Raw genomic sequence first — 23,315 nt, 5'->3', positions numbered from 1 at the left:
GAAGGTTGCCAATAAAATTAATCAAACAGTAGCAGAACTATGTGCCTTTGTACTAATGGCCTTCAGAGAGAATAACAAGGTTTTGCAGATAAGTAATCAAGTAATTAAGGTTGAAGCATCATCAACTGTACAGTACTTTCAAGAATATATTAGTTAAAATTGCCTATAATTAAATAGACAGAAGCAAGATTAAAAATGCAGTTCAGTTGCAAAGTCAAGTACTTCAAACACGGGTCTCGTCAGTCACAGATGTCAGTGCACTGGTGGATAGTATCCTGGGAATACACTCCGTTTTAAAATTAATTTGCCAGCACTGGAACTAGAAGGTAAATTTTTAGGGACCAAGATTTTCAAAATATAACATCTCTCAAAGCCCAGGAACTGCCGTAGATGGGGAGAGCAAACGGTGCTTGCAATTCAGACTCCAAAAGAGAGACCCAGCGAGGGTCGGTAGTGAAACTGCTTAATAAATAGCCTGACACCTTGGAATCAGAATATAAAACAGTTGTGGTTGGTCTTCATTTGGATGGTGATTCAACAGAATTTTCGGGTGCTGAAATGAAGCTCAGCGATATGCTTCACTGGTCTGCTTGACAAAATAACCACACAGGCAGGGACGGCAATTCCAAAAAGCCCTGTGATACTGAGGATGAGAAGCGGTATTAATGTAGGTATTCAGTTATTGCAGAAACACTCAGCTGAAAGGGCCTAACATTAATGTATTTGTACCGGTTATGATTAGTACTTTTATGCTTTCAACATTCAATGATTTTAACCTTTACTGAAAGACTGGGGAGAGTAATAAACATCTGCAAAGACAGAGGCCAGGCCTACACCAGGAACGTGTTATCTTTAGATGAATACAGTGTATTTTGGTAAGACGGAGTTTCTTCTGCTACCACCTGTTTCAAGATCTCCCTTGTGGAAGAGGCTGTCCCAGTAAAAGTTCTAAATTTTTCCCTCCATTTTTCTCATATGAGACAGTGGGTCATTTGCTATGGAGCTTGCCTCACGTACCGAGCGGGATGCTGGGGAAGGGGCTCCTCCAGCCCCCCGCCTCGGGAGGAGGCTCAGCTCAGACGCACTCCGGAGCGGAGCACACACTGCTGCTGCAGCTCAATGCCGCCGTTTGCAATGCTGCAACCGCTCCACTTCCCTCTCAACCCACGGGGCTGCGATTTGCGGACAGGCTGGATGTGGTTACACAGCAAGAGAGGCCACCGCACTGTGAACTTAACATGACAAATATTCGTCTAGCATGCTGAGGAAGTCAGCTGTGAGACATTCACAGCTCATAATCACAATGAGTCTGAAAAGTGAAGCTTTGTGTGCATAAATTTACCTACATGAGAAGCTTTGCTGGTGCAGCAGTAGCAATCAAATGATACCTTTTTCCCCATCCCTGGCCAGTGCTGCTATGCACACAGACCCAGCCAAAGAAAAGGCTAAGATTCTTCTACACAGTTGTGAAACCGAATGGAAAACTCAAACAGCACTAGAGCAAAAGTTTGTTGGTTTTTTTCAGACTCACAATATGCAAAATGTAACAGCTCAGTGCTCAAGTACTCAGTAAATTCATCAGGCTTATATTAGGACACTCTAGGCCAAATTACGATTTTGCAGCCCTGTGCACTGAGACAGACAGAGTTATCTGTAAAGTCACACAAGGTGACAGGAGACGATCACCCTGACAGACTGCAACATTTATGAGCTGTATCGACAGAAGGCTGCAAACGGATGCTCCTCCTGTATGCCTTGACACAGGGGCAGCAGTCCTCCCTCTGCACAAGACTGCTGGCACTTGCTGGTGCCTCGGCTCCCTCAGTCTGACTCAGTGCGTTCTGGTCTAGTGCCAAAAATGAGCAGCTCCGGGCTCATCCATGGTTCAGCCCCATTGTAGCTGCCTCTGGGATGTCTGCAAGGGGTGGGAGCGCAGGCTACAGAAGAGCCCTTCTGCCATCTCTCCTTTTCAGTCCTCCTCACCTCCTCTCAAACACCATCACAGGGCTGGCCACCTTAGATCTTGGAACAGCATCTTCTTTGCTAGACTCACTGCTCTCTGTACATAGGATCAATTTCAACAGACCCACTTAGAAAGAAAAACAAAATTCTGTTTTAACTTAAAGCATAAATGTTTGTCCCAACAGAGTTCACACTCCAAATCCTGGCAGTTAGAGTAGATTAGTTTTGTTTTCCTGCAGCCTTGCCTTTTCAGAGTGTGGAATACACCCCACACACTTATTAGTGCTATCGCCACTGCACCACACTGCCTTGCCGATGCGAATGGGTCAGTGCTGTATTCCAAAGAAAACCTACTGCAAGATGAAAAGGAAAAAAATATACCAAAGACTAAACTGTATGGACTACCTCTGTGGGTAATAATGGACTGTTAAGGAACACTAATACATTTTCATCATGCTACTTCTCATATACAAAAATGAGGTTTGAGAAACTATTAAGTCATCTCATTTTACACAGTACAATTAATCATCAATGCTGTGAGACGACAGTAAATGAATTAAAAGTCAATTTGAGCTAAGCTAACAAACAAACAAAAAAACCACTTCAACATCTTTTGGTGGAGAACCTTCTCCCTCCCCCCACCTAGGCAAAACATGCCTTCAATGAGATGTTGTGCTTGTGATGACCCAAACCCAATTGTTTCAAAGGAACATATTTATCAAAACAAACCTCCAAAATGCCCCATAACAATTTACGTGCATATTTGATGGGTGCTCAGAGACCTTAGCTTTCTTCCTGGTTTTGACACTGCTCTGTTGTGTGTGATCCTAAATAGTTGCACCTTTGTGTCATTTTCTCAGGCATAAGATAGGAATATTTATATTTACCTTCTGTTGTAAGTTGCTCTGAGATTTATGAATGAGAACTAGACATGGTAAGAGGTGCTGCTGTAAAAAGTGAATAACCTTTCAGCCTACAAAATTTTCATTGTCTCTGTAATGTTTATTTCCCTTGCTACTTGGTGGAAATGAATCCTAAGTAGACAGAACAGTCCATAGGATATGAATCAAACTGTCTTTTTACAAGCAAGACATTGGATTTTGCTTTTGGAGTGGTGCGTTGCTCTTTGCAGTGTCTTTGTGAGCACTGAAACAATAAAGGGTATTACAAGTTTAATCTACATTATCCCAGGGGACCTTATTTCAAATTCTGATGGGGGTCAGTGGAACAAAAAAGCCATCTGGGAAGAAAAGTGCAACTTCTCAATATGGAAAAGTTTAATGCAAAGTGAGCTCGGTCATTCTTACCAGATAGCACTTGGTATTAAGGCTTTATCTATCACCCATCCTGCATACATAATTAACAGAGATCGTTATGAAAAAGCAGTATCTTCTACAAAGATCAAAGGCCTATGAAAAACATCCTCTTTTTTAAAAGTGTGACCTTTAAAAAAAAACAACAAACCAAAACCATAGCCATTCCTCCTGAATCCATGCAAAGAACAGGATGCAGCATGCACTCCATCTCACTGAAAAGAAAAACCTAAACTGTGCAGAGAAACAAAATAAGGTTGACTATCCATAATATTCTCCATTTTAATTGTTTTCATTGTAGGATTTTTAATTGTTTCATGTAGGACTAAAAATAACATTTGCTTGAAAAGAAACACTTCTGTTTTTTCAAAAATCTGTTCTTTTTATTTGACAAGAAAAACTGTTTTGCTTTCTCTCTTACCTGAGGCAGAGTGCCTTTGACTAATGCAGGGATGTCTGCTTTAGAATAACCGATTGCAGCTAAGCCATCATCAACATTCAGATCAAACAGGAATTTCCGGAGCGTGTCTGCCAAAATAAACCCCGCATCTTTGATTCTGGCAGTGCGGATGTCAGCTCCTAAAATAAGACATAATGCCTTGACTGTAGGGTGGAGAGAGAGAGAGAGGAGGAAGCCTGTTCTGGACTTAATTTAATCGTAATATCAGCTGAATACATATCCATACATAACAGTCACTGCCCTAAAAGCAACATGAAGCGAAAAAAGTCTTCATTTTACAGTGGAAATAGTTTGTAAAAGGTGAAATAAAACAAGATCAGGAGAAGCAGGTAACTGCTGCCAGAAAGACTAACTGCCACATGAGGTTAACTTCCTTTCCCTCCGTGCTTACAGGGAGAAGCACTTTTTGGTGTGACTAACTGCTGGGAGGAAAGAAGCTAACACATGAACGTCAATGGTATTTATTTTTATGGACGGTGTGCCAAATGCTAACTTTCTTTTAAGGCCTTGAGTTTGCTGACATCTAGAGGACATGGAGACCACTGACTATTCTGTTCAATTATACATTCAAGGAGGACTAGAGCATGTAAACTGAGAAAGACAGGAGATGGCAGGGCAGTGTTCAAGAGGTTAAGTAAATCCTAAACTTAACGCTATTTGAATATGTGCTGACTTGTGTAGGATAAGACAGAACCGAAGACGAGGAAATAGTATCTTTGAAACATCTACTGAACAGTAATGAAAGCACCAGTATAAAATCAAAGGCTACCAATATTTCTTATGGAATAGCTTGCTTCCCCTCCTTCAATGAATGGTCAAGACTTATTTACAAGTAATGATAAAACCATGCCCAGATAGAAGATACAGGTTCCTCCATACGATTTCTTTTCAAAGTAAGCTGAGCTAAATTTGTTCTCTGTGTAACCTCAATGATGTTACACCAGAACTATGTTAGGTCAAAGCGCCATCCTGAGAGATGAGTAAGAGCACAACCTAGCTACGGGAAAAATATTTTCTGTGATCCTCATGCAGTTCAGTGTTACATTCAAAGGGCATTAAATGAATAGGAGACCAGCAAGCTGATTTGAAGAGCTCAGATATTCGGGTAGTAAGACTGGCAGTACTGTGGTAGAGAATGTCTGGGAGAAATTGACAATAAGGTATGACAGAGTCTTGTACGAAGTCTTATGCTATTGGGATTATGCCATGCAGTTTCCTGGGTTTTGCTGCGGAGGAGTAACTGGGACATAAATCCAATATCTTCAGATTGTAAAGCAAAAGAGAAAGGGAGGAGGGAAAAAAAGGACAGTAAATGTATAAGGGCAGTTTTAAAATATTGCTATAGTTCTAGTACTTTTTGCTCAACCAAAAGGATACATCAGTCTTTTATTGCACTTAGAAAATTCCTGGCCACACGCACACCTATTTCAACTGTTTAAGAATCCACCCAGGGAGGTATTAAGCTTTTTCTGGCTGTACCCAAATTCACAGCTGTACATACAACATAACTATTTAGTAATCTGTGCCATGTCATAAAATACCTTCTTAGTCATTGCATTTGGCAACATGACAGATTTGAATCAGCTACTGTAGTCAGTTGGACTCTGGACTGGACTCAGAAGTAAACACCCCAGGTGGGAATTAACAAATTCAATTCCACGTGACATGTTTTTGGCAGAGCCCCTTTACAGCAAGGCAGACAATAACATAGTTTAAAATTCTATTGAGAAAATTAACAGGGCTTTTACAGACAGAATTTATGGCAGCAGTTGATACCACAAAACCTAAAGGAACTGCTTTTTAACCGCTTGTTTTAAAATCAAGGAGCCACAGACAAATTCTCTGATACACTGTGCTGGACAGTTTTACAGAAATATTTTCTTAGTCTACTTTGAGCTGTATGTTATTGCTGTGAGAACACAGACATTTTGTAGCTTAGTATATGATTCCAACCAGGTTTGTGTTCTGGTTTTGACCACAGGCAGGACTGCATACTTCAGAGGAAGGCTGAACAAACCTCATAGGCAACATTTATAAAATAAATGGAATTTTCCCCCAATGTATTTTTTCTGACCAAGTTGTTTTACATTCTCTTTAAAATGCGGTGATATTTTCATTGTCTATATAAAAGTCCCACTCTTCCTTGAAACCCACAAAGCTTTCAGATTGCTTAGACAAGGAAGTCACACATGTGACTAGATTGCTGTGACTCGCATACAGAAGGCTGACCATACAAGGGACTGAGCACAAATTTTCCAAATACCGGAAGAGTTGCCCTAACCACTTTCTCTCTACACTGCTGTGCATGTGACTGTGATTGGTCATTAGTGAGCATGGGTATTAGCAGCAGTTTAGCTACAACACAGTCTAGTGCAGACAAAAAACCTGACCTTAGATATAAATAAATTAGCTCGCCGCAGAGCCATGCTGTCACAGCTACAGTGCTAAGAGCTTCAAGATCACACCACTGAAAGCTAGTTTGTTACACACAGTCATGCTGGGGGTGCAATGAAGAGGTATCCTTTCTCTAGGACACCTTTCGGTGATGGGCTGCACAGATAACAAAGCACTGTATGAAAAGATAATCTTTAAACGAGCTTTCAGCTTACAGCATTTACTTCTATTCTGCTAAGACGCAGAAAAGGCCACATCGACCCACTTCTGAGCCATCACAGATGTGTCCACAGAATAGCTACTCCCTGCTTTTCCTTGACATCGGCCACTGAGAAAATCCAACACCTACAAACAAGCTGAGGCCTACATTAGAAAGACTGAAACCCACAGTTGTGTGCCACAGAAAAAGAGCAGGAGTGATTCGGAACATCATTCTGTTCTAATTCATTGCCACAGCAAGATAACTGTTAGGCATAACACTTCCTTTTAGCTAACAGACGCACCTGAATACTGGTTTCCTTTACGGTACCTGCTCTAAAGTAACTACTCTCGATAAAGCACCAAGAGAGATGCCAATCACAGCTACTCTCTCCTGCTTTGTAACAGATCTACGGTTAATTTCAGCTGTCCAGTTTTCTAGGCAAGAAGCAGCTTTCTCCAGCTTGCTTCTCTAACTACATCACCCAATATCAAAATTTAGCATTAGTCTACCTAAGTTTGCATTAAGCGTAACTCAGCCAGACTCCAGAATCTTGTTTTTATAAATTTAAGCCCCTGCAACAACCAACCACAATTGCTTGCACACTTTTTTTTTTTTTTCCTCTCCCAAAAAGACATTTTGGGAAGGATTCAATTTCTATGAGTAAGTTCTATCCATAGAGATTCCTACCTAGAATCTCTGCAGCTTCCAAGTGCCGCTCAGGATGTATCTGTGCCGTGAAAGCAAACACTGCTGGGGATGTCAGCACCACAGAAAGGCCGTGTGGCTGGGGAAAAAAAAAAAAAGAAAAAAGAATAAAATCACATCAATAGGACATGTACCTTCAACATTAATGTGCTTTAATGCTCATTAATGTGAGATAACAGAGAATTGAAATGTATCATACGAAAACAAATATAAATCAAGTTTTACCACTAAAGAGTGATCCACATTATAATCCTTTGGTTTATAAGTTTTCACCAAACCAGAAATAGGGTAAGACATTCCATGGCTGGAACAGAGAGCAGAGAGAAAGTGGTTAGAGCAGCTCCCCTGGTATTTGGAAAATTTATGTTCAGTCCCTCGTGCGGTCAGTCTTCTGTATGCACGTCTCTTAGGTACAGATACTCAAAAGGTATTTAGGTACAGGTATGGTATGGATATTAGGTACAGACAACCCTCACCACTGCGCACTTTAGAGATCTAGCTCTAAAAAACAGTACCTCCTTACTTTACAAGTGTGAAGTTACGTTACTCCACTGACTGGACTGAAAGATATTGAACTACTAAAGTAATATAAAATAGCATAATCTTTCTACCTGAGAAAAATAAACATTCATTTTCAAGTATAAATAAAAAGTAGATTTGCTCAAACAAAAGGAATGAAAGGAAGGTCTCTGAAGAGAATGATTGCTAGTAACTTCTCCATGTAGTTCAGGCTTAGGCTTTGCTTCTCTGAGATTTTCAACCATAGGAAAATTGTCTTGCCATATTATTTAGTCAGCCTGCTGAATGCCTACTCCACAGATGAACTTACAGACAATTGCATCAGTTCAGGAATGGCAAAAGATTACCTCATTGCTGTCTCACCGCAGAATAGCTGGCATGAAATTAAACATTTCAAATGCCATTGATGGTGGGGTCTTTTTCTAACTACGGTTTTTACTACCAAGGAAGGTAAAGAAGTTCATGTTTTGTAATTTTCACAGGATTGGATTTGAGTATCACAAGCCAGAATACACAATCCTCACACACATAAATGCCAAGAATGCACTGATTTCTCACAACACACAGTTCCCCCTGTATCACAGGCCGGGCTACAATATATTCAGCAACAAAGGCAGCAATGTCTTTGATAATCTGAAACAAACACTAGCTGGAAGCTGACATTGGACAGGGTTAACATTTTTCTGTACTTACCAGAGATGAACACCAGCATTGCCAAAGCCAATACCAGCAAAAGCACTTGCTAGGTGCATGTTGGCTCTTGCTTCACGGTCTTCAGGGTTTCTGATGGCTCTGTGCACCATGGAGACAATGGCACCAATGAATTCACAAACAGATTGGTAATTCAGGATAGAGAAGGGAGAGAGGGCTTCCTTATGGACAGATATATAAAAATCTCTAAGATAAGCTGAGATAAAAATGCTGGAAATAGGAGCAAGTCATACTTCAGTCAGAGAACAATTCTTATGGATCAGGAAGTAAATCAAACTGCTTCAGTGAAGGGCAAGTTCCTTTTCACTTTTCCAAAACCTGAGTAAATAGAGTGAATTTAGACATATTCAACTCAGTGCTGGTTTAAACAATTCTACTTAGGAGCTTTGGCAATCCTACATACAGCTCCAAGATCGCTCCAGCTTTCTCACCATCTCAGTAGGTGATGGTCTGGACCCCACCACCTGTGCGGGAAGAGGACAGGGTTCCTTGCCTTCCTATGCATCAGATTTCTTGTGTAGTTTGACAACACAGAGAAAAGGTCTCATGAATAGATTCCACAGGAACAATAAACAACTACTTTGACTAACTAGGTACTGTAAAAAGTCTTTTACAAAAAATCCCACACTGATCTTCAATAGATGTGCACATGGCATACAAAAGCTGTATACAGGCTAAAACTTTATTGGTAGGGATCAAAACCAACCCCCAGTTAAGTCAAAACTTAATCTAAATTGAAAGTCTTCTAAGTATGAACCTAAGCATGAACTAGTTTTCAGTAAATGCATAATTTTGCACATTCATAAGTGCATGTTACCTTCTTGATGGATGTATTAAGTATCTTAATTTAAACTGAAGGTCACAGATACTACACCAGCAGTATTTCCTTCAGTTTGTTACATATTCCCCTTATACTGTCATAGAAAGAGAATTCTTGAAAAAGAATACATGAATGCTGCTCCCATATTAACTGAGGACTTATAAAATAGATTTACAAAGGCATTAAAAAACTACTTCCTCAAAACAACCTCATAACCCTAATTTTACTTTCAATTTTATTTGAAAAACTTTTTGCTTTATTTAAGAGAAATCCAGGATAGAAAACGAAGGTTTAATGTAGTAGTTTGCTTTATTTTAGCCTAAAATTCAATTTCTTCTAAGCATCCCTTTTTGAGCACTGAAGACTGATCGTACTGCAAAGGGGGTGGCTGTTAAACATATTACCTTTTCAAATATTTAGCCACAATGCGCAGAGCATGAAGAGCCCAGACATCACTGATGGGATTGCTGCCTTGGTAAGCTGGTCGGTTGATTGGATTTGAAGGGCAGGGACTGCGCATGTTGTAAGGAAGAGCAGTGTACGATTCTAGAGCATGGCTAAAAGAAAGATTAAAAAATCAATTATTTAAGTGGGAGAGCTCCATTTTACTCCCCTGCTGCCCTCCGAGTGCAGGTTCTTCTTATTTACTTCTGGTGTTTAACAGTTGCCAAAAAGAGAAATACAATCTCATACACAACTGGGAGGATGCTGGGCGGGCACCTCCAGAGCTCTTCGTTCTCCAACACACAGACAGACAGAAGGCAATAAAAACACAGTCACGGTCTATCAGCTCACACCATGCTCAAGTTAGGGTGGCTCTTGGGGTGTAATGCTTTTCATTGAAGAGCACTGTGCATCTGCAGTGGGTGTGTTTCCTTTCTGTAGGCCAGGAACTGTAAGTGGCTTTAGCACTGAAAGCACCGTAAGCCACCTTTCTGTTAAAAGTATTGACCTTTAAAAAATTAGGAGTATAATATTTAAACTAACTGGAACTGCCAACAGTCTCATCTCCCAGATACTTGTGAATCTGACTACATAAAGAAGGGGCAATGCCTACATTGCTACATTTAGATGTACAAAACCATTTTCATTTATGAACAAATGCCTCAATTCCATTACAGACACTGTAGTTTGGAATACTTCACCAAGCTTGAGAAATCACACAGTTTCATTATACATCTATTAGTTTAATATACACAGCACCCAGAAGCAAAGTAAGCTCTGGCCCTCTGAATAGAAACTTCTATGTATTTTGTGCAGTTAAGAGCTGTAGGTTTAAGACGTAGAAAATTTTGTGCCAAGTGAAAAGTACATTATGAAAGAAGTTCTGAAGAGATGGTGACAACTGGGCTAAAACCTGACAGCAATTCATTAGACAATTCTTGTTCTCTATTCCCTGCCATATCTGTGAGACATGCTAAACACTGTGGTAATTGTGATTAATCATCTACTTGATCTCTTAAAATGGGACACCTGGACTCTCTTCCCTAACATCCTGGAAGCAAATGGTTTCTCCAGTGCACTGCAAAAACATTAAAATTTCTGCAAATGAGTGTTTTGTTTCCATACATTCTGAAGGAGGTAGTGAAATTAAGTAAGAGGAAAGTATAATTGAGACCACCTTAACAAGAACAGGAAAGGGAGAAAAAATACCATCCTTTTCTGCTCCTAAAATATATTTTCTCTACAATCATCACAGTAAAAATATGAAATTGTAATAAATTCAAGTAGCAGCCTATACAGAAAACTCACCAAAGCACATCAAAGCCACTGTTGGCCACTATTCGCTCAGGCATAGACAGTGTGTGTAAAGGATCAATGATGCCTAACGTTGGCTTAATGGCTCTTGAAGCAATACCTGCAATATGTAAGCGAGGAAAATGAGTTAAAATTTTTTTGCAACAGAATAGGACAAGACAAGCTTAAGGTTCAAAACATAACAATAATGAGGGTAAACGATTCGAAACTATGAAGATAAAAGCAAAGAGAGAGAAGGGATAGTAAGAAGTAGCTATGAATCTAAGTCTTACTGATGATGAGGTCCCTGTAAGAGTTATATGATTTGACATTGTTGCCTGAAGAGAATTATTCCAGACAATGTTCTCCATCTATAAGCCTCCCTGAGCAGCCTATACTTTCAAAATGTCTGTGCTGAATAGTATCTGCAACATTATTCTTAAATTTTTATCTTCTGGGAACAATCAGAGGGCAAGACTGGTTTGCATCTACAATCAATTGTTAATTGCTGTTTTCAGCATCTGTAATAACCATGCCTTCATATTTTGGTTAAAGGGGCACAGATGTAGCTTTAAGAGAGACAGACATACAGACACACACACACAGACTGACTGATGACATACAGACTAGAAAACTCTGAGCTATGGTCAGAGCTCCCTACTACACCCATTTGGGTCCAAAGCACCGTAGACTGAGCAACATATAAAATCCACACATTTAGAACTAAAACCTCTAAACAGCTATGAAGCTTAAGATGACATTTTAGCCTTAATCTTTATTTGCCAGAGATGAAAAAGGCCAAAGGAAGACAGTGCCCCTCACTCGCACAGCATCTCAGGCCTGAGGTTTCAAAAGTCAGGAAAAGGAACATTTGGTTGCAATTACACAACAAAGAAACAGAAATCTTAAAAGCAGAAAGCAAAATACAGAGGAAATAAGGAACAGTTGTTTGACCCTGAATGTAAGTAGAAATTTCCTTTGCAATTAACATTTTCTGCCATTTAAGAACTTGAAAGATTTTAGTTTCCTGTTTTGCCTTCAAACTATAATCCACTGTATTACATAGGTATTTCATTATGTCAATATACTATAAATCTAATTCAAAGAGGAAACCTTTAAGCTCTTCAAATTTGCCTGTGGCAGTTGAATCAAACAAAATGACACCTGAAATGACATGCAGTATCCCTTTTTTTCAAGGCAGGGAAATAATGAAGACATTGGAAAAGCAATTGTCTTGAACAGCAGACATACACACACACAAAAATCTCACCAGTTTTTACTTTTAGTTCTTTGAAGTCAAAAATGGCAACACCAGTGGTTTCACTTCCAGTTCCAGACGTCGTAGGAACTTAAAAGGAAGAATGGGGATAACAACAAATAATAAGTAATACATGAAGGTGCAAAATAAATAAATAAAATCACAATAGTAACACTACCAAAAATACAGGATCCAGGAAATCTCAGAGGTATCCCTGATCCAAAGCCAGTGGGTCAAAGAGAAACTTTGGTCTCTTTTCTCAGTAAAACTAGTCAAACTCAGATAAACAAGACAAACTAATGACAAAAACTGTGATTTTACTTCCACTGAATAGCAAAATTGCTGCTGAATACAACTTGAGGAGAATTAAGCCCACAGGAAGGTGAAACAGTTGTAGGAAACTGATTTCAGTAGAAATATCATACAGAGTGTAGAATGACTCCCCTTCTCCTAGCCCTCACTCTCCACACCCCCCGCTCCTGCTCTACCTGCGATGAGTGGCTTGAGGGGCACAGTGACAGGCTTCCCTTTCCCAATAGGAGCATTGACGTAATCCAAGAAGTCTGATGTTGGGCTGGATGCGTACAGGTTGGCAGCTTTACAGGTGTCTATTACAGACCCACCTCCAACAGCAACGTAGGCATCAAACTCTCCCTTTTTAGCAAAGTTAATGGCGTCCATGAAACTTGAAAAACAAGAATAGCTTTCTAATTAGTCAGGAGAAAAAGAGCACACAGAGAAACTATTAAAATCAGCGTACAGGTCACAAGGACAGCTGTATGGCATACTGTAAGAGCCTAGGCACTATGAGAAGTGCACTGTCAGAAGTAGTACCTTTGGTCTGTTGGTTCCACCCGGACATTATCATACAACTGAAAGTTTATACTGTATTTTGCCAACGAATTCAACACTGCATTTACAGGAGGGAGTTGGGAGAGGTTTTTATCTGTCATCAAACAAACTCTTCTAGCACCAAGATTCTGCAGGTCCTACAATAACAATGAAATTAAAAAGGAAACAACTGGTATAAAATCATACACCAAAGTATTTAAATACTAACCCAAATCAAATGAGCCATCTAATAACAATAATAATAAAAACCACAACCTAAAAATGGTTATTGTGAAGTTTTGGAAACAGTATCAGCTAAAGAGGATTAACCACATACAATCAGGATGCAGAAAACAGCACAAAGTATAAAGCTGCCAAACTTAGACTGCTGAAGTCTTATGGTAGAAGAAAACTAATGCTAAAGATGTTGAACAAATGAAAAGCATGTGGAACCACTTAAGACTCAGTAAAATGTAAAATTTTTTTTAAAATATTTTTTTCCTACACAATTCCTGTGACATAAAAAGGCTTTTTCCACAGGTTAGGTCTCCCCTAATTGCCTACCAAAGCACACCATTAAAAAATTGAAAATTTAATATTGAATATTAATTTATTAATGAAAAATCAAAATAAGGTGGCAAAAAGAAGAAAAATAATCCTACATCCTAACCTTTGCTAAATTAATTGTCGCAACAGCTATAAAATACATGCAGGTCTAAAAAATTCTAATGCTGTTTAAAGACAGTAGTGCTGTCTAAATTCATGTACTATCTGACTACTAATTTACTTTACAAATTTGCAAATAAAGAAGAGAACTGTTAATGCCATAAATGCCAAGAAAAGAGGAAAAAATGATAAATGAAAAAACCCAACCATAAAGGCAAACAGGAACAATATAATCAGGTGAATCACCTCACGCTGCTGAAACAAAACCTCTACACTTTCACAGTGCAAACTCAGAGCTGAATGAATGCCCACCTAATTTAATGGAAAGTCTCTGATTCATTTTAATGAGCACTAGAAGAGATGAAAGTGATCTTGAGAAAATCCTGGTGACTCACCAGGATTCAAAACTTTTTGACTTAAATTTCATGTCAGAGAAAAATGTTATTGCATAATCCTGGCAAATAATCAACCATCTAATTATCCATTAAGCTGCACTTCATGTACTCACTTATACCACAGCAACATTGATGTAACATGCTTCTGTTCTCTACCCAACAGTATTTTCCAACCTTTTTACACTAGTACATGTAACTACACACACTGTAAAGCAGTGGAAATTCAGACACATCATATATAAGCTTTCCCTCATAAAAGGGATTGATAGCACTGGCAGCCCTTTAAAAAAATAACTTTTTACCAGTGATGGACTTATACTATGGAAGCTTACCATGCCAACCTCTTTAGTAACTCCCTCTCCATATCGGATGTTTGAAATGGCCATCTACAAAAAAAAAGAACATATTTTTTCCAGAAAAATAGAGAATTGGTATCTAGTCCCAAGTAGTCAAAATGTAATATAAAAATTTACTAATGGAAATATTTGCTAAATTCCATATTTGGAAGTATACAAAATATTACTGTTAAATCAAATACATTTTATTATTAAATCTACCTCAAATGCATAGTCTGTATTTCCCAGGGTAGGCCGTTCAGGGACTGCAATGGAAATGAAATAGTAAAGTTAGGGAACAAAAAAGTGACTTAATTCTGTATCTCAGGGAACAGATTCCTTTTCTTTTAAAATCACTAAAACATTTGCACAGGTCATCTTGGCTCATCAGGGTAACAGTTACCCATTTCATGCCTTGTTGTTTGAGAGATTAAATGATCAAAGTACTTAATTTGATTCATATAATTCAGCAAAACAATAGTGTTTTCTCCTTCTTTCAAGAATTAATTCCTTCCTATAAAAACTGAGTAAGTTACCAGGGAGTCTGCATAAGAATTTGTTTTTAGTCTGCAAAGACCAGAACAGTACACAGTAAGTAGATCTGAGCATCTGCAGAGGACACAGGCTGCTACATACAGGTCGAGAAGGGTTACAAATGTGTAGGGCCTACATGATAACCTTCAGAACAACTTAGCCAAATAATAAGAAATCCTCCATATGCACCCGGATATATGATAGAATACTGACAGGTGTTTACACTTCTTTTTACTTCTGCTTAGTCCTAAGCTTGCAGGTGAAACTGAATTGCTTGCTTGAAAATCAAGAAACTGTACGCATTGCTAATAATAAACAGAGTTTTAATAAGAATCAGTGTGTCACTATCAGCTTTATTTAGTAGGAGAGAGAAGATATTTATAAGGACAGTATTTCAGTCACATCCTCTCTCTGCCATGTCATTCTTGCATGGATTTCCACAAAATTCTCTATTTCTTGCATATCTTGATTTTGCCACAGTGAAGCAAACTGCATCAACTGAAACAACCTATTCTTCTCCAAGAAAAAGATCAGATGAGGCATTCTGCTCTTCCTGCTGAAGTCATGCCTTCTGTCTGCTGTATTAATTGAAAATATGCGATTTGGATTCAGATCCAATGAGTGAAGCCATGATAATGAGACTTACAGACACTCTGGGGTGCACTGAAGCACTGACCCAAAACAGTAACAGATAGATGTATTAAAATCCTTTATGTGCTTTCTATTCAAGCCCAGGCCAGCTGCTATCAGCCCTTTCATTGCCATCTCTTGCCAGGCTGTACATGTTTGACCTCTCCTGGAGTTTGAGTCTGCTGTACTCTCAGACATTAATTTGACAGGCTAAGAACATGTCCAAGCCATTTATTCTCTTGCTTTCTGATAATATAATAGGTGCCCTGCTGTTATATTGTTGAGCCAAACTTAACTTTCAGGAAGAATTCTACTGAGTTCAAAAATTGCACTATTTCCTCAAATACTGTCAAAAAATACAATGAACATCTTTTTTCTGTTACAGTCACTGTTAAATCAATTCCCACTATTTAGACACTTACTGAACTGATACCATCTTGCTACATTTTAGACTCAATTGCTGCCTAAAACTTACAGCGAGGATTCTTAACTAAGACTTCTACTTAACATCGGCTTAGTTTGAATTGACTGAGTAGGTCATCAAGCAGACAGGCACAAGAATGAGATTCTATTCCTCAGCTGCGCTATTGTCTTGCTGTATGATGGTCTTGGGCAAAACAAGTACCTGAACATATATTAGCTTTTCCGTATGTAAAATGATAATGGTAATTCTTTAAAAAGTGTCTTAAGCATGTGAAACCAAGCCACTCAGAATTACAGATTGCTGAAATTATGGTCAAAAATACTAATTTTTATAGAAAATATATCTAGCATATCTTCTAGGTCCCTTTAGAGTATTAAACTTGGAACATGTGGGATGTATTAGAAGATTAAGAACATCTGGAGACTGACCAGCACACAGACAGTTATTCCCACAGACTCCCTACAGTGAATGCAAACAGAAACTCCTCCCTGGGTGACTTGGTCACTCAGCGCAGCTCACCTGCCCTTACCCCACAGCCCAGGCCAAAGTGAGCTGCGTTCCCAGGACTGGCTGTACAAAAAGCCTACGGAGATTATACATTCCCCAAGGCAAAGCAGACCTTTGTGAATAGCTCCTATTTATTCATTTACCTTCCTGTTTCTTTTCTATTGTAACAGGTGCATGTTTTCCCCCTCTAAAGCAGATGTAAAGTGGAGATGGCTCAGGTGATGACAGCGGTAGTAGCCAGAGCAAATTCCTGATCAACTTGCCTCACGGCAACAGGAGGGAGGGACAGGATGCTTTAGCTGTGGCTTATGTGGAAACAGTGCATCTCTCCAACAACAACCACTGTCATTGTTCAGTTGCAAAACAACAGACTGCTTACCTTTAAACTGTTCTCTTTCCTACCAGTTACCTGCACCCTCTGCCCGCCTTACACCGATACGTAGGGCTCTACAGGGCCATGGCCTCCTACGGAATTATTGTGGAGACACAAATTAACTCTTACCTTGGGAATAAGTGTGGCAATGGCTTGGGCACCGACATCTAGTTAAAAAGTTAAAAAAAATAAAGAAAAAAAAAAAGGCACGGTTAAAAGGAAAAACTAAAGCAGAAAAACAAATCTGTCCTTGCCTAAAAGTCCCTGGTATGCTCCCGTGTACTGCACCCTACCCCACTGAGGCCTCCTCCCCCAGCCAGGGGCCTGGCCAACCCCGGGGGGCTGGAGGCCGGCAGCTGGGGTCCCACCGCCGGAGGCACACGGGTGGGTGCCGGTAGCCGCCCCGTGGGGTGCCCGCGGGGAGCGGTCGCTGCTTTTCACGTTCAAAACCCGGCGGCGGCGGCCGACCGGCCTCGCTCCACTGCCGGGGCACCTGCCGATGAAGGGGGGAAACAGAGCGGCCTGAGGCGGCGGCTCCCCTCAGCCGTCCCCGCGCTGCGGCGGCTCCCCTCAGCCGCCCCGGCCCGCACTCACGCTGCCCGCTGCAGCTGCCGCAGGAGACGGGCGGCCCGCTGCCGCCCGGCCGCCATCGCCCCGGCTCCGGGGGGCTGGACAGGCCGGGCCGGGCCGAGGCGGCGGCAGCGCCTCCTCCCGGGGGCTCCCACCCGTTCCCCGACCCCCAGCTCCAGTCACAAAGTTGACCAAACCCGAGGATTTTGCCCGGTTGAAATAAGAATTGTTCCGATTCGGCCCAAACTGTGAGACCTTCATCGCCTGGGAGAGACGGAAAGTGGCGGCACCCCCGGAGAGCCTCATCCCTGCTGGAAATGCACAAACTGACCAGGATTTTAGTGGAGCAATTTCACCAATAAAGTCGTCAGCGGCATAAAATACTTCTTGTGTGCGCGTGTGGAGAGAGAGCCATGCTCTTTGGTTTAAGCAGGTACAAGATGCGCCCTGTGGAAACGGCAGGAAGATCAGAGGTTTGGACTGTATCTCAAAGCAACTTTTTCTCCACATTTCCAAGTGCTTTTTTGCCCCTGCTTTGCCTAGCTGCTTACACCAAAGGCTTGGTAGCAATGGGCTGTGTCCATGAGACCAATCCTGCCGCCAGCAAGGCTGCCCAGCACAGCAGCCAGGAACATTTAAGAGACAAAAGGCACATCCTATACAAAACCCATAGGCTGAACGCTATAGTCAGGCCGCCAATACCACCCAAATCCCTCCAGTTCCAAAGTGTAGGTACCTTCTGCCCCCAGAAGACACCTTATGCGGACAGAGGTTTTGCTTTTTGATCGTGGTCAAGCTGCCATCCTACTGAACTGCTACAAGTGAAACAACAGAACTGCTATAGAGTCACCGAGCTTTTCCAAAAACTCATTTGCAGTGAAATATTACATTATCACAGAATCATAGAACGGTTTAGGTTGTAACAGATCTTAAAGATCATCTAGTTCCAACCCCCCTGCCCTGGGCAGGGACACCACCCACTGGACCAGGCTGCTCAAAGCCCCATCCAGCCTGGCCTTGGACACCTGCAGGGATGAGGCACCCCCAACTTCTCTGGGCAACCTGTTCCAGTGGCTCACCACCCTCATAGTGAAAAATTTCTTCCTGATATCAAATCTAAACCTACCCTCTTCAACTCACAAGTTAATGACTCACAAGTTTACTGCTTGAAAGTCTGAGAACTTAATTTACTTGAGATTCCTGGAACTTGTTTTACTACCCCTCTTAGCAGGAATGGACACAGGGAACAGCATCCTTCCTGTAGCTAAGCCACATATTGGGATGGCAAATTGTTCTGTACGGGAGGCAGTAGAGAGTTCAGAAGAGTAATAAGCAGAAGTCTGAGATCATTTCCAATATCTGCTCTCAAACTGCTTGGTAAGGAAAATCACTGTGAAACTATTTCTATGAAATGATGTATTACTGTTAACTCCCTGTTAATACAGGGAGAAATTTAGGTTTTAATCTGCTGCTCAATACAAACATTTTTCTGTTGAATTCAATGGCTGGTCACCAGCTTTTATTTTTTTTTTAAATCAACAGAAATCTCTAGGAAATCTGTACAATTTCTTAGGCCCTGCAATAAACCTTACAGTAAGCTTTTGTGTTTCTTTTGTAACTGAGCCTGAATACCACAGAGCTGAGTGGCAGAAGCTGATTTATGTAGCAAGAGCTCCATCGTCAGGCCACTTGCCCAGAGCAGAGAGCAGCACCACATCCTTTGACTGTATCTGTGCCTGAGCAGGCTGTTACTCGATCAAAACACAGTTCACCAGTGCAGTCCACCCCCAGTCCATTACCAGAGCAAGGGACAGCTTTGCTCAGCTTCAGTCCTGCCTGGAAACGCTGCAGCCACGGCCAGCCATGAAGCAGTATTACCTGGCTGTCCCTGTGAAACTGGGGGGAACTGGGACTCCCAACGCCCTTGATACATCACCAGCACCCCTTGGACAGAGAAGACGTGCCTCTCTGACTGCCAGCTAAGAGCCAAACGCAGGACATTTTAGAAAGACCGGAGCATATTTATTGACAAATAGGTGTGGGAATAGAGCACCAGGCAGGAGGCTGGCAGTAACAGTCCCTTCCCATGCCTCAGTGGGTATCCCCAACCCCATGCTGCAGGCAGTCCCTCTGTCCCTCATGCCTTCTTTCTCTTGCCGCCACCAGTGCTGCTGCCTGCAGGCCGCTGCTGCTGCTGCCGCCGGGCTCCACTCTTCTTGCTGTTGCGGCCAGTTCGCTGCTGCCGGCGGCCGCGCTTCCCCCGCTGCGACTGCTTCTTGCCTTTGGCAGCGGCTGCCTCGGCTTCCTCCTGGCGCAGCTGCTTGTTGACAGCACGGGTGATGTCCAGGACTGGCTTCTTGCTGCCCATGTCCCGCAGCAGCTCCAGCTGCCGGCTGCGCTCGGCCGCCAGGTTGCCCAGCAGGGGCTCGAAGCGGCGCTTCTTGCCGGCATTGCGGGACGGCGGCTCCGATGGCTCCTTGGACAGCCGGGGCTGGAAGCGGCCGAGCGAGGCAGTGGAGACGCGGGCGACACGGGCGACGTGGCTTAACTCCTCCCGGCTCTGGTGGCCGGTGGGGTGGAGGGGCGCGGCGGGGATGGCGGTGCCGGCCCGGTGGGCGCGGGCCAGGTTGCGCAGGCGGTTGAGCTCGTTGCGCGCCACCCGCTCCCGCTTCTCCCGCCGCAGACGGGCGAACTGGTCCTCCTCCGGGTCGGCACCCTCTGGCACCTCCGCCAGCCAGGCGCGGGCCGGGTCGCCGCCCGCCCGCCGGTAGCCCCAGCGCCGCCGCCACTCCTTGGCCTCCTCGTCCCACACCAGCGAGGTCCGCTTGCGCCGGCGGATGCCCTTCAGCCGGGCGAACTGCTCCCAACGGGTCGGCGGCCGCGGTCGCGGCGGCGGCTTCTCCCGCGGCAAGCGGAAAGCCGGCTCGGGCAACCGGGCCACCAGCGGCCCCCCAGCCCCGCCGGCGCGCTCGGCCGGCAGCTCCCAGAGCTGGGCCACCAGCAGCTGCGTGTTGTCGCGGGCCAGCGCCCGCAGCTTGGCCTCCCGCCCCGGGGCGGCCCCGCGCAGCCCCGCCGCCGCCGGCGGGTTGCGGTCCAGCGCCAGCAGGTTGCCCAAGTCGAACTCCAGCTCCAGCTCCTTCTCCACCGTGACGCTGCGACGCTTCTCCGCCTCCTGCTCCTCGGCGGCCGCCAGCACCTCCTCCACCCTCACGGCCGCCATGGCGGCGGGACGGGACGGACCGGGCCGCGCCGCGCCGCTCCCACACGTGCCGGTCTTCCCCGGAATTGCAGACAAGCCCTTCCGGCTCCGCGCGCCGGAAGCGCGCCTGGGCGCCCGGAACGGCAGCGCCCCGCGGGAGAGTGGGCTTGGCGCAATGGCTGCCGGGAGGTGTAGTCCCGCTGCCCCCGCCCCGGGGAGGCCGTTACCCCCGACAGACGCGCCGGGGGCCTTTTCCCGGCTGCGGGGGGTGTCAAGGCGCCTCCATTCCGCTCGGTTCCTGTCAGGGGACGCCTGCCACCGTGACTTCCGTGACTCGGTGTCCATGAAAGCCTCAGCCACCCCCTCGGTGGGACTGTGGGGGGACCCAAGCCCCTCTCCCGCCGCTGCCACGAAGTGGGGCCGAGGCGGAAAATGTGTGGAAAGCACCGGTGCATGAGGGGAGGCAGGCGCCCAAAGCACGCTCCCGCCCTGTGGTGCTGAGGGATGCGGCCACCGCGGGGTCAACGAGGCCCCGCAGCTTCCCCGGCCTCTGCTGGCCTAAGGGTCATGCCATGGTATTCAAACACTGAGCAGGTCTGAGACTGAGAAGCAGGAAAATACCTTTTCCATGGGTTTTGGGTAGGGTTTTTTGGTAGCATATCATTATGTCTGACAGTCATGCCTGTAAGTGCTCATTGCAGGACCGAAGTTCAAGTACTGTGACACAGGGCTCATGGGGAAGGTCTCCCCGCAGAGAAGGGAGGGGAGGAGCGGCGTTTGGAAAGCAGTATCACCTGGCAGATGGCTCATCAGGCATAATGATAAGTGAGGTGATCGGGTGATACTGCGTGCACCCGAAGGTCAGGTGGGTCAAAGATACCGCTGAGCTATTTTTAAATAAATGAGTTATGGAAGAATCCTTTTATAGCTATACAGTGATTTGGCTTGTATGGCCATGACATTTTGAGCTGATCCCTGGTGCCCTAAAAGCAAGCTCATGATGGCACTTAACTGTAGCCAAGGAAAGTGATGGCAGTTTTTATGTTAGATACAATTCTCTACTAAGTTATATCACATCTCTGGCTTTACATGATGTTTGCAGTGGTGGAAATGATTTTGAGTATAATGCCACAGCAGTATTGTTGGAATGAAAATAAAATGCCAGCCGTGTAAAACAAAGACAAATAACTGATTCTCAAATTCTAATGCCTAGAATATCACAACTTGTACTTTGTAAGTCTAACTATGATAAGGTTGGTTGTGTTTTTTTTCCAAGTCAGCAGTTCGGAGCATGATTTGTATACTATGGAGCAGCAGAGTCCCTATGGGTTTAAACCCAGGCCAGATGGCACAGATGGTTTTCCCGTTTACCACAAGATGGCATTGCACTGAATACTATTTTGTTCCTCGTCTTGGACAGCTCAAACTTTCACCTGGAGTTACAGCTAAAATTAACTTTAAAGACAGGTTTTTGAAGAGATGCACGTGCAGTATTTAGATTTAGGCATAAATGTATACTTTTGAACTGCAAGGACCACTTTTTCGGCAGTCTGGTCAATACTTTTACACTGATCCCTGTACCCTCCTGTTTTATGCTTATGCAGCTAACTCAGTTCTTTTGGTTTATACCAGTACAAAGCCCAGAAGTCTTCAGGTAAATATCTGGGACTGAGAGGACATATTTGGTAATATGTATTGCACTTCCAAAGTTGCTTAGAGACTTAATGATTGCTGTTTGTCACTGGAATAGCAGAGGGAGTGCATGCCAGGAATTAGTCTTCTTGTTTTACCTGATATCACGAATCTGCTAAGGAAGGAAAAAAGAGTCTCAGAAGGTAAAAATTACTTTCTGGTAACTGCTGTGTAGACCTGAATCCCAGCCTTTTTATGTATCATTTACTGTATGAGTGGTCCCAACGCAGTAAATGGGACTGTTCTTTTACTCAATTGCTTCAGTGTTACTTTGCGTTAATAGCCTATTAAGAGCACCCTTCTGATTACTGGGTTAGTGACAGGAAATTTAATACTTGGTCTCCAATGAGTTCAAAGCTGAATTGTTTTAATGGCCTTTTTTCTCCTTTTACTGATCTTTGTTGTATGTTTCATTGCTGGAGGCAATTAATTGATCCTGTGTATTTAGTCTCTACATACATGGTTGAACAGTAACAATTATGATTAACAGAGGAAATCTGTAAATGCGTTCACATTGTTGTTGATTTATTATGTTTATGAAAATCCCACTTTCAGCAAATTAGTTAAGTCTTTGAAACTTGTCACAAGTGAATGTTACAACACATTCTTAAAGCTATTTCAAAAAACGCTTACAAAGAAATAATTTAAATACCTGTTTAGAGAATAATTCTGAAAAAGCTTCTTGCATCTTTTCAAGGATCCAGGCTTCTAAAGAGCGTGGGAGAAACCTTGACCAGAGTCAGGCTGTACTTAGTACAAGCAGATATTTCTTTGCAGAATCTGCTTAGTTTACTGGCAATGCCAAACGTTTTGTCCTGTAGGCACAGGGCATAACTGAAGAAGGAGCCTCATTCAACTGTGCATCAAGTGTCCTCAGACAAAATGTTGCCTGTTAGTGAAGCCTGACTACAAAATGATTACTGCTCTACATAGCGATGGTCTACAATTCGGACAGGACATGTCTGAGTTTGTGATTTCGTGATGTGGTTGGGAAGGTGGTAGTTGGAAGACTATTTGAATGAATTTGTAAACCAAACCAGATTTGTAAATACAGTCATGGATATTTTAGGAAACTATC

At 43.1% G+C, this 23,315-nt stretch overlaps 2 protein-coding genes across 4 annotated transcripts in view; both read right to left on the bottom strand.

Moving 5' to 3' along the window:
• Window positions 1–17,488, bottom strand: part of ADHFE1 (alcohol dehydrogenase iron containing 1) — a 28,457-nt gene extending 10,969 nt beyond the window's left edge. For 2 of the 3 annotated variants that reach the window (XM_063326981.1, XM_063326982.1), the window contains exons 1-13: window positions 17,371–17,488; window positions 16,906–16,943; window positions 14,531–14,574; window positions 14,306–14,359; window positions 12,916–13,070; window positions 12,570–12,766; window positions 12,094–12,171; window positions 10,839–10,944; window positions 9,491–9,643; window positions 8,249–8,347; window positions 7,262–7,340; window positions 7,019–7,115; window positions 3,697–3,854 (exon numbers count right to left, since the gene is read on the bottom strand). In XM_063326981.1, coding sequence (XP_063183051.1) covers window positions 3,697–3,854; window positions 7,019–7,115; window positions 7,262–7,340; window positions 8,249–8,347; window positions 9,491–9,643; window positions 10,839–10,944; window positions 12,094–12,171; window positions 12,570–12,766; window positions 12,916–13,070; window positions 14,306–14,359; window positions 14,531–14,574; window positions 16,906–16,943; window positions 17,371–17,426 — 1,314 coding nt within the window. In that variant the 5' untranslated portion in view covers window positions 17,427–17,488. Of the gene's footprint in view, window positions 1–3,471; window positions 3,491–3,696; window positions 3,855–7,018; window positions 7,116–7,261; window positions 7,341–8,248; window positions 8,348–9,490; window positions 9,644–10,838; window positions 10,945–12,093; window positions 12,172–12,569; window positions 12,767–12,915; window positions 13,071–14,305; window positions 14,360–14,530; window positions 14,575–16,905; window positions 16,944–17,370 lie in introns of those variants that run through there. The other variant, XM_063326983.1, reaches the window with a different exon arrangement.
• Window positions 17,489–18,406: 918 nt separating this feature from the next.
• Window positions 18,407–20,631, bottom strand: RRS1 (ribosome biogenesis regulator 1 homolog). Its single transcript, XM_063326984.1, has one exon. It carries the CDS (start codon window positions 20,564–20,566, stop codon window positions 19,484–19,486), a length of 1,083 nt encoding a protein of 360 aa, XP_063183054.1. The 5' UTR covers window positions 20,567–20,631; the 3' UTR covers window positions 18,407–19,483.
• Between the last annotated feature and the right edge of the window lie 2,684 nt (window positions 20,632–23,315).

The sequence above is a fragment of the Chroicocephalus ridibundus genome, chromosome 2 (assembly GCF_963924245.1).
Source record: "Chroicocephalus ridibundus chromosome 2, bChrRid1.1, whole genome shotgun sequence".
Taxonomy (NCBI): domain Eukaryota; kingdom Metazoa; phylum Chordata; class Aves; order Charadriiformes; family Laridae; genus Chroicocephalus; species Chroicocephalus ridibundus.
The sequence above is the reverse complement of the archived record's forward strand: the minus strand, read 5'-3'. Positions and strand labels throughout refer to the sequence as shown.